Source organism: Saccopteryx leptura, chromosome 3, assembly GCF_036850995.1.
Source record: "Saccopteryx leptura isolate mSacLep1 chromosome 3, mSacLep1_pri_phased_curated, whole genome shotgun sequence".
In the NCBI taxonomy this organism is placed as follows: Eukaryota; Metazoa; Chordata; class Mammalia; order Chiroptera; family Emballonuridae; genus Saccopteryx; species Saccopteryx leptura.
In genome coordinates, this window is record NC_089505.1 from 214,397,092 (window position 1) to 214,408,734 (window position 11,643).

At 37.0% G+C, this 11,643-nt stretch overlaps 1 protein-coding gene across 2 annotated transcripts in view; it reads left to right on the forward strand.

Annotated features, from left to right (window-relative positions):
• SLC9A4 (solute carrier family 9 member A4) overlaps window positions 1-11,375 on the forward strand; it is a 62,899-nt gene extending 51,524 nt beyond the window's left edge. For both annotated transcript variants that reach the window (XM_066377505.1, XM_066377506.1), the window contains exons 10-12: window positions 461-592; window positions 1,652-1,739; window positions 9,136-11,375. In XM_066377505.1, the coding sequence (XP_066233602.1) occupies window positions 461-592; window positions 1,652-1,739; window positions 9,136-9,452 (537 nt within the window). In that variant the 3' untranslated portion in view covers window positions 9,453-11,375. The remainder of the gene's footprint in view (window positions 1-460; window positions 593-1,651; window positions 1,740-9,135) is intronic.
• The last annotated feature ends 268 nt before the right edge of the window (window positions 11,376-11,643 follow it).

Below are 11,643 nucleotides of genomic sequence, written 5' to 3' on the forward strand. Positions count from 1 at the left end.
AAATCAATAAATAAAAAGATTTTAAAAATATAGCAATCTTATAGAAATTTCCAAAGTAGTTTTGACATTTTCTTGATTAACTAAATTCAGTAACCACTGGCCTAGTATAAAAAACACAACCTAGGAAGAGAAGCCAGTGTGAACACCGAGAAGCCAAAGCCTGTAGGTATTTGGGGAAGGGGCAGATCATTAGACAGATAGTACAGATAGAGAGCACTGCTCTGTGATCTGTGAGGCACCAGTTCCAACCACAGATATGTCCCAATAAAGGTAACCTTGATCACAGACCATTCTTCTTGGGGCCATAACTTGCTCCCCTGTAATTAAGGAAAATGCTTAGATGACTTCCATGCTGCATTCTTGCTCCAGTAGTCTTAATTTGTGATAATTTCATAGCCTCCTGAGGTTGACTGTTATAATGGAGATGACCTTTCATATTTGACATTTCATCTTTCTATAGACACTTTCCTACAATAAATACAACCTCAAACCCAAAACAGTTGAGGAGCAAGCTAAAGAGATCCTGATTCGTCGCCAGAACACTTTTCAGGAGAGCATAAGGAAAGGCCACAGCCTGCCATGGGGAAAACCGGTAAGGTGGGGACTGTGGACAGTGCCTGCACAGGGCCTCCTCAGGTGACTACCACTGGTATTTAAACAAATAAAGTCACTGCCTTGTTGACAGAGGAATACAAAAGTAATGGTTTGCTAGACACCATACTTGGGTATCCTTCTTGAGCTCTAGGGTCTTAGGAACCCAAGGGATCTGTCTTCTAAGATGGGTCAGTGTCTGCAACATACTTACTGGGCTGTGAGGCTAGACTGGATGCCATGGTGACTAGGTAATGAACATGCTAGGGGCCATCTGTAGACCAAGGCCTCTGGCTCCAAGGAGCTTACATCTCTCCCAGGGAGAATGTTGTTTTTGCCAAGGCATTTGGCTTTATTTCCATCCCACCCACTGAGCATCTGAGTCAGTCTATGTGAGGCCATATCAAACCAATCTTGCTGGGATTATTTGATAGAGGTTGGGTCTATAGTAGATCCTCCTCTCTACCCTAATCTCAGCAAGGCTGTGGGAGTAACTTTGAGGTTTATAATGATCTATTACAGGGGTAGTCAACCTTTTTTTACCTACCACCCACTTTTGTATCTCTGTTAATAGTAAAATTTTGTAACCGCCCACCAGTTCCACAGTAATGGTGACATAAAATAGGGAAGTAACTTTACTTTATAAAATTTATAAAGCAGAGTTACAGCAAGTTAAAGCACATAATAATAATTACTTACCAAGTATTTTATGTTATGTTTTCGCTAAGTTTGGCAGAATAAATCTTTATAAAACAACTTACTATAGTTAAATCTATCGTTTTATTTATGCTTTGGTTGCTCCGCTATTGCCCACCATGAAAGCTGGAACGCCCATCAGTGGGCAGTAGGGATCAGGTTGACTACCACTGGTCTGTTATCACAAAAAGGAAAGAAAATATATTCCTTTTTTTGTTTGTTTGTTTTTTAAACAAAAGTAACTGAAAGCCAGTAATCCAAATAAGATGCCACAGTATAGGTCTGTATCCTTCACTTTGTTTGCCATGTAAAAGTCCAAATTTCAGTAGTTGACTCTGCTTTGATTTCTTCTTGTCTTCCACAGACTGCTACCAAAAATATCCGATACCTCACCTTTCCCTATAGCAATACTCAGCCAGCAAGGAGAGATAAGGAGGCTGCTGAGTTCAAAGGTAACTCCCTGTCTGGCTGCTCTTCCTCTTTTCTGTAAAGTGCCAGATAGTATATATTTTGGGGCTTGGGGGCCAAAATGCAAAGTAAAAAATATAGGTACCTCTATGACCAAAGAGAGAAAGAAAGAACAACTATTTATTAATTTAATCAAAAAATTATTAATGGACACTGATATTTGAATTCTATCATTTCACTTATCATGAAATATCTTCTTTTAATTCTTTATTACAACTTAAAAGTGTAACAATCACCTGACCAGCTGGTGGCTCAGTGGATAGAACATCGGCCTGGGATGATGAGAACCCAGGTTCAAACCCCCAAGGTTGCTGGCTTGAGTTTAGGCTTATCCAGCTTGAGTTCAGATTCATCCACCTTGAGCACGAGGTCTCCAACTTGAGACCAAAGGTTACTGGCTTGAAGCCCAAGGTCGCTGGCATGAACCTGAGGTCACTGGCTTGAGCAAGGGGTCACTGGCTCATCTGGAGCCCCCAAGCCCCCATCAAAGCATATATGAGAAAGCAATTAATGAACAACTAAGATGTCACAACTATGACTTGAGGTTTCTCACCTCTCTTCCTTCCTGTCTGTCTGTCTCTGTCTGTCTTTCTCCCCAGCCTCACTAAAAATAAATAAATAAATAAACAAACAAACAAACAAATAAAATGTAACAATCATTCTTAGTTCATAGGCCATATAGAAAGAAGCAGGATGCTAAATATAGTCCAAGGGTCATAATTTGTTGAGTCCTGTCTTAGAGAAACAAAAAATGGACACATTTTTGAAGTTTCAGAATTCATCCATGGTTTAAAAATTACTGGAATTCTTGCAAGTTGTTTAAACTTTGCTAAAATAATTTCATCAAATTTACTGATTAAATATTTTCCTCTTAACATTTGTATGCATGTATGCTATTAATTTAAATTTTCCTAAATTTTCAAAAGTTTAAGTTACATTGTAAATTTAAATAAACTAAAGACAGAATTTTAAAATTAAATCTTTGAAGAGTGAATATAATTACTCTTTGAAATTAACCTTATTTATTTTCTTATTTAAAAACTTTCTTGATATAGAAACAAAATTAACCAGTATAGAAAAGCGTACAAAGGAATTTGAAAGTACTTGAAACCTCCAAACCCAGATATAATCACTATTGACTATTTTGGTACAAATCTTTCTATAATTACCTCTACACTATCCTGATTCCTACCCTAACCATATACATGATACAAAAAAAGAAAAAGAAATCATAAAAACACCAGCATCAATGATAAAAAAAATGTCATGTAGTCATTATTTTATAACTTTTATAAATTGTTTAATTTACTTAACCACATATTGTGAACATATTTCCATGTTAATAGGTATGAACCTTTTGATCATTTTAAATGAATTAATAAGAATTAATTATACAAAAGCATCATAGCTTATTTAGCTAAATCCTTACTGACAAATATTTAAGGTATTTCCAATTTTTTTTTGACAGAGACAGAGAGAGAGAGAGAGTCAGAGAGAGGGATAGATAAGGACAGACAGGAAGGGAGAGAGATGAGAAGAATCAATTTTTCATTATGGCTCCTTAAATTATATATTGATTGCTTTCTCATAGGTGTCTTGACTGTGGGGCTACAGCAGACTGAATAACCCTTTGCTCAAGCTAGCAACCTTGGGCTCAAGCTGGTGAGCTTTGTTCAGACCAGATGAACCCACACTCAAGCTAGCAACCTTGAGGTCTTGACCTGGGTACTCCGCATGCTAGTCCTATGCTTTGTCCACTGCACCACCGCCCGGTCAGGTCAGGGTATTTCCAATTTCTAATGAATGTAAGCAATGAAATATATAAATAAAATAAGTGCCTTGAATCACTTTTCACTGATTTTTGCACAAATAAACAATTATTTCCTTAGTACATTTTCCTAAAAGTAAAATTATTAGGTAAAAAAATGACATATTAAAATTTACCCTTACATCAACAGTCTATGAAAAAGGTAATTTCTGAACACTTTTACCATCACTGTGCTATTGTCAAACTTTTGAGTAATTATGATGTAATTAGATAAAATTTAATTTTTATATGAATTTTTATTTTTAGTGTAGTTTAACATCTTTTCATAATTTTAGAAATAACTGTATTTCCTTTGGGGAAGTTTTTGTTTTTGCTTTGTCCATTTTTTTCTTATTTGGTTGTTTGTTTTTTTAAGTTGGATTTTAAGAACATTATATAACAAGGATATCATCTATTGTCTTGTATTTGTTGCTAATGACTTTTCCTGAAGTCTCACATTTATTTTTTAATTTTTAGACAGGCTTTCCATTCAGGTTTTGATTTATCAAATATGCTTGATCTTCTACAGAATAATTAGAAACTGATTTACCCAAAAATTTCATCTAGAACTTTAATAGTTTGACTTTCTCATATAAACAAAGTCATCTGAGATTTATCTTTGTGTAGATTAAGATAGACACTGTTTTCAAATGGTTGTGTTTCTGTCCTAAAGCCTTTTTTTTTTTTTAAGATGATATGCCACCTTTGTTGTCCTGAAGACTCTCATGTCTGTCTCCTTGGTCTTTTCTTAGATCAGTCTTGTGACTAGTATTATTTTATGTTACAAAAGAGTTATTCCACAAACAAAAGCAAACAAATAAAAGAGCACCAGTTACGGGGTGTACAATGGAATGATTTTTAAAAATCTTCCTGCTATGAATCATCTGGTGGTATTTATGTTGTTGTAGTAAATAGAAAGCATGAAAGTCTTACAATCATTTCTTACGAGATGAACATTAATTTCACATGCTATAGTAGAGAAAATAATTTCCCTGAGCACTAACATACAAATCTTAAATAAAGCATTATACACAAAATATAGGAGAACAATAAAGGAATGCTACATCTTACAAAGTGGAATTTATTCCAGAGTTGAGGTTGTTTATTATTTAGAAATGTATTTACATTAATTATTCACCAGATTAGTAGGTCAAAAGACCTTATCTTTTCAATAGATATCCTAAAAGGCATCTTACTCATACTTTCAGTAAAAATCATAAAATCACAGGAAAATATGTTTAGGACTGTATGACCAGTAGCCAGGGCCACCATCATAGCCGCCTGGCCCATGCAGGTTCGCACTGGATTCGGACAGTCAACAAAGAAACAACAGAGCCAAAAACTGGTGGACTATCATCTTTAATTCTAGCTTGCCGCCAGCGGGCAAGTAAAAACACACACTGGGCTCCAAAACCCACTCACATTCAGTGCTCACAAAGCTACTGACTTATCCGAGTTTCCTAGAATCAAAGGTTTCTAGCTTACCAGACTTATTCACCTCTGTTCCCTATCTCCTTCCTTCTCCCTGCACAAACTCTGCACAAACTGGCTTCTCACTCAACACTCCACCATCTTGGCTGCTTCTCCTGGCCTCCTCCACGTGGCCTTTCTCTGCTCTCCTCTCTGCTCTCTCCTCTAATGATAATTTCAGGAACCAAGAGCGCAAGCTCCTGTTCTGCCTCCATTTTATAGTGTAGAAATCAAAACCTTTAATCCAATATACAAAATAGGAAAGTCTCTAATACAAAGTCACATATCTGAGTCATGATGGGATTGCACCACCCCACATCAGAAAGAGTGGGAAAGGCTTAGTCCTAAAACCAAGCCCCAGGCTACAAGGATTCTGCCTGCCCACAGCCCGCCCCCAACACACTTTAATATCACCTGGGTGACGGGTCTCTACGTGGGCAGCGCCATCTTTAACAAAGTGAGCATAATATATTTTATCTGCCCAACAAGGACTTAGCTGAAGAAAACATAAAACTCTACCCCTCTATACTTTCATTTCCTCTCTATAAAGAAGAGAATATTGGTACTTTCCATATACAAAAGTGTTGTCCAGACATGAAGTCAATTGATACACAAAAATCTCTTAGAACAGTGCCTGGCACCAAGTAAATGTACAATAAATATTAGCCATTATTATTGTTATTACTATTGAGGGATATCAAAGAGGACTTGACATAGGTACATAAAGATGTTTTTAGAAAAGAAGACAACACACCAGAAATGTCATACATGAATTAATCTAGAAATAAAATGAAGTCTTTGTACCAATTTTTTTCTTTCAAATGTGCTCAACTCATTCTAAATTTTATTAAGTGAGTGAAAAGAATGGTCAACCTAGAAACCTGATAAGGAAAAGTAATAAAGTAGGACTTATCCTTAATAAATTTTAAAGAATTATAATAATAATCATTGTGAGACTGAGATAGTCCTCAGTGTGTATCTGGGTGTAGTAACTTAAATCCTTGAAGTCTTTCTGCACCAGATGAGATCAGGGAATGGGCAGAGGGGCTCTATGGGAGAACACAGAGGGAAATGTTCATCCAGCAGGTGATCCCTGGCTAACCAGGCTATGAATTGGAAAGCACTTTCCTTCCTCGCTCTCCCATTGCCCTACATCCCTTACTCTAGATTTCTGGGAGCTCCCTGCTGGTGTGGGAGTCTGCAAACACTCTTGCAACGTTCCTGTGCCCTTGAGGTTCACTTGATGTTACAAGTATGGAAGTCCTGCCTGCACACCTTTCCTGTGCCTGCCCGAGACTGCTAAAAACTCATATGGGTTGGGGACGACAAAAAGAGTTCTGTACCTGAACGGCGGTGACAGCTGTGCAACAGTGTGAATGCACTTAGTGCTGCAGAACTATACAACCTAAAAATGGTTACAAGTCAAAAACATGGTTCAAATGCTAAATTTTCTGTTATGTATATTTTACTGCAACTAAAGCAAATCACGAGGAGGAAATGAGGGAAAGGGTTGCACTGGGGGTCTGGATCTGTATCAGAAGTCCGCTTTCATCCTACTTATTAAGCTCTAGCCTTCACTCAGCCCCAGGATGCATGTCCAGAAGTTAATGATCTGATCAGGTGGCAGATAGAAGAATAGATATTCAGATTTTGCTGCAAAGGTCTTCACTGATCTCTGCCTGGATCTAAGTTGCCTGGGTGCTGATCTGGAGAACCACTGAACAAAGCACAGCCTCTACTATTCCTTCTTCTGCTTTCCAGAGAACCACTTTCTCCCATTTTGGATAGATCTAATGATTTTATTGCAAGTTACCTGCCCAAGCCTCTTTCTGGTGCATGAAACCCACTTTTCAATAACCCACTCTAGTCAATGGTGACTAGAGCGAGAGAAAGGATAAGCCCTTGGGGCAGACGCATCCTTGCCATTATTGTTTTAGGTAATGCCCAGGTAGTGTTCAAGGCACCAAAAGATCAAGAGGAACTTGGGTCCCAGGCCAGATCGTAGAGCACAGATTAAAGAGAAGTTGTGAAAAAGTGGACAAATAATATACAAATACTTTCTTTATCCAGAGCATTGGTTCCAGCCTTCTGTCCCTCTTAATTTACAGACTACTTTCTCAGGATAATTTGGTCACATTATGAAAATAAAATAAAAAATTATTGAAAAGAGTATTTAAAGATTTTATGATGTTCTCTATTCTGCATACATTTTTTCAAGTATAAACCTGTGTGCATGTTAGCTCTAGCTCTGGGGATCTTTTCAATTTGCTTTGCTTTGCTTTCTTTAGGAGGGAATAGAAAGTGGGGAAAATAACCTTTTCATATTTAAATAAAAGGCCTGAAAAATACCTAAATTCTCAGGAGAATATTTAAAGGGAAAATAAATTTACAAGGGTAAAACTTGAGGAAATGAGAATTTAAAAGACTGTAAAAATATTCCTTGGAGGATATGTACACAGTGAAGGAAAAGGCTATATCCTGGGCATGGCATAGGTATTTGAAAGACCCCCAAGAGGAGACATTACATAGATTCCCAATGTCTTTTCTCCTCTCATGACATAACTTTTCTGATCCACATATGACATGTATAAATGAGACAGTGACAGCCTGCTGGAGAGTGGATGAGCAGCTGGACAGGTCCTGCTCAAACTCCTTTCTTATCTTCGGTGTGATACTGAAAGTCACTGAACTTCCTGAAACCTTCACCTAAGAAACAAGCATCATAATGTATTCTCATCACAAAGTGCCATAAATGTATTCTCATCACAAAGGGTTATAATGAAGGATTAAATGACATAATAGATGTAGAATTATTCGCACAGGGACAAACACAAAGTAAGTTTCCAGTGCATGGACTTGCTCTTCATCATTGCCACTGAGTGCCAGCCACAATCTGCTCATCTTCTTACCTCTTTTGACATGAAAGCTCCTAGTTAGAGTTGCTTGGCCATACATGGCTCTCTACTGTGCCCACACGCATCTCTGTTTTTCTAAGATTGGCTAGTTCAAGGTTAAAAAAGGGAACAAACTCAGATTAAACCCTTCTGGTAACCACTGGTTGAAAAATTAAAAAAAACTGGATAAAAACAGCCTTTTTCACATCACAGTACCATGTAACCTTCAGTTTAACATTGGTTTTGAAAACACAAAGTATCTTTGTGCCTTAAGGCTTATTGTTCTGATTTTATAAAAATCACTTCCTATTGACCTGGAGGAGACAAGTTTGATACTCATTTTCATATGTTTCTGTTTATTTATAACACTGCACATATAACTTCTACAGTAGATGTTGGAACAGCACAAGTTTGACCTGCACAGGCCCACTCATACCTGGATTTTTAAAATAAATATGTACAGTGCCATAAATGTATTTTCTCTTCCTTATGATTTTCTTAATGAGATTGTCTTTTATTTAGCTTACTTTATTATAAGTTCTAGAATTATATCTAATGTACAAATTATGTGTTAATTGACTGTTAATGTTATCTTCAAGGTTTCCACTCAACAGTAAGGTTTAGTAAAGTTTCTGGGGGGAGTCAAAAGTTACACATGAATTTACGACATCACAGGGTGTTGGTACTCCTAATTACCACGTTGTTCAAGGGTCAACTTCATTGCTCATCCCTGCCAGAGTAGCAAACTTTAAAGAGGAAATCATGCCGATAAGAAAGCTGATTGAACCAATGCATAGATGGGACATAAAAATGAGACTCAGAAACATGGACAAGAATGTGATGGTAACAGGGAGTGGGATGGAGGGGTGGGGAAGGGGCAAGGAAGGAGAGAGAGGGAGTGGGGGGGAGGGTAGGGGCACAAAGAAAACCAGATAGAAGGTGACAGAGGACGATTTGACTTTGAGTGAGGGGTATGCAGCATAATCAAAGATCAAAATAATCTGGAGATGTTTTCTCGGAACATATGTACCCTGATTTATCAATGTCACTGCATTAAAATTAATAAAAATAAGATAAAAAAAAAGAAAGCTGAGTGTTAGAGTTGGAGCCTCAAAAATGGCAGTTTCATTCTGAGATTTTACAATCTGGGTATTGTCTTCATTCTGATCTTAGGTCTTCTTCTCACCCTTTCTTTTCATAATTTCCTAGATAAGGACAGCAGCGATTCAGAACTCTCCTTGGTCATGTTCACTGCACACTCTCGAACAATCAGGCTTCAAGAAAGAAAGCTGACACAAGAAATAATCCCAATAAAGAATTTAAACAGAAGAGGGAAGCCATCCAACTTTGGCTATCAAAGAGGCACAAGCCAAGAACATGCTGGTGGAGGTAGAAGGGCGGTTTTAAGGCCCAAACCGCTATTTTATGCAGTAGATGAGGAGTATGAATCTGGAGAAGAGAGCGCAGAAGAGATCTCAGCAGCTGGGTCCAGATGGTCAGCAGAGCACAGACACAGAAGGGAATAATACTACAGCTTCCACAGGCCTTTGCTCCAAAGGAAATAGTTTGTGCATAAGATTGTTTCTGTGCTTCTCAAGTGGCTAGCTACTTATTGTAAAAGAAGATTTTTTAGAATCTGAAGAAATTTATTAAGTTTATTTTTTTTGAAGTTATTAGACATACATCTATAAAAGGCAGGGATTTTTTTGGAGGATTGGGAGCACTAGCTTATAGGCAGTACCATATTCTTAGCCGGTGTACTTTGTAGATAATTCCCTGTGAGTGACAAACATTCATCACCCGGGAAATTTCTAAGAGTGTGTGATCTGTTTAATTTATTGAGATACAACATGATTGGTAATTCACTTTGACAGTATGCATGTGTAACTTAAAATCAAGGTAGACCTAAGAGAAGGCCTAGAAAATTCTGACCCAATTCCAGGAGGTTACAAATGAGGACATCTTGCCTAAGATCAAGTGGTGAGTTGCTGGCTTTATAAGCTAATTGACTTTCCTCCCAAAAGAATGCATTTGGTTTTGAATTTGAATGCACTATTCAATAATTATATTTATGGGGAGAGGAAAAATTTGTCATAATGTTGTTATATTGAATCAGTAGCAACAATAGACAGATGTGTAAAGACTGAAAAATTAATTTGAAAACTTAATTTCTGTTTTATCTTAATTTCTGGCTTATCTGTTTCATAATTGTAGCACTTATTTTAAAAACAAAAATTGGAAACAAAATAGCCATAAATGGACCTTAAATAGCAATGACATAAACAAGAGGTGTTTATTAGATGTACATTTGTAGGGTATGATATTTTGTCCTAAGGATTGAAACTATTTTCCAATTTAATTTTACATCTTTATTGTTTCATCTTTATTGACCTTGAAACTCACACTTCAACTCACCAATTTTACTAGATGACTTTATCTTTCCTTCCTCTTTCCTCTCTTTCCATTCTCTTTCTTCTGGCTACATATAGAATAAAAATTTATTAAGTACTATTTATTGTGCCAAGTGGCTAATCTATAGTAATCAATTAATCATAATGCACTTTATCATTGTTGTGCTTGACATCTCCAATCATCCGCAACTAATTTAACTCTATACCCTTTTAAAGGTCAGGATCCAATTCACCCAGCTTCTTAGACCTGCCTTGATTCCCTTAATGAGAAATGATCAAGTGATTCCCTTCTTCCTTGGGGCCCCCACAGCACTTTGGACATGTCATGGAACTTACCTGGGAATTACACTTGCACGTGTGTGTGTTCACTTCCATGGTTTTGGTTTAAAGTATGGGAAGCATAATTTATGTATTTTAAATTTTATCCATTTATCAGTTGTGTCTTTTTTTATCTCCTGTTTTATCTTTTTTTCTGTTTGCTTTGGCTGTGTTGTTGTTACTATAGTGCCTTGTACATAGTAAATTTTCAATAAATGAAGTAACAATAACATTTTTCAGCTGAAAAATAGATTAGAGAAGATGTCAGGCATTCTTATTTTCTAGGTGACAGAATGAAATCTTGAGAAACTACCTGATGCCATTGAGCATCTCCTTTCTCTTGAAGGACGTGGGCTCATCCTGTAGTGTTGACCCATGGGTGTCAGTGACTGATGAAAGATATATGACTTTCCACGGATTTACAATTTGTGAATGGCATTCACTCAGGTTCCTGCTGCAGTGGTAGAAATGGCAGTCAAAAGAGCTACTTGTCTTTATTCTTCTGAATCTGAAATATAAGACAGCTTCTAAGTTTCCTAAATTTTTGGATTTTAATAAAACTGTATACTATCACATAATAGCAATCAACCCAAAGGTTTAGAAGAAGCACACATAAAACCAAGAGATGTCTGGGTTTTTCTTTTAAATAAACCTGCAGTCAAAGCCACAGAAAAAAACCTATGTTCCTGGAGAAGGAGTCAGTGAGTCATTATCGTTAAACTAGAGATGGAGATAACGAGAGGTGTGTCATCAGAATTCCCTTTCCAAATCCATACACACAGCTGACTCTTGAGAGGTGGAAAATACCTACATCCCTTCCTGGACTACTCACATAACACCAGAAATCCAAATTGAGAAGGTCCCTTCCTGGAGTCACCACCAAGGTCTAAAAATTAATAGGAGACATCTAACCTCTACTATTTTTCTCTGAGATGTTGTTTCCATTTTAGGACAGTTGTGATAGTATTTTGTGAGTAGAGAGAAATTT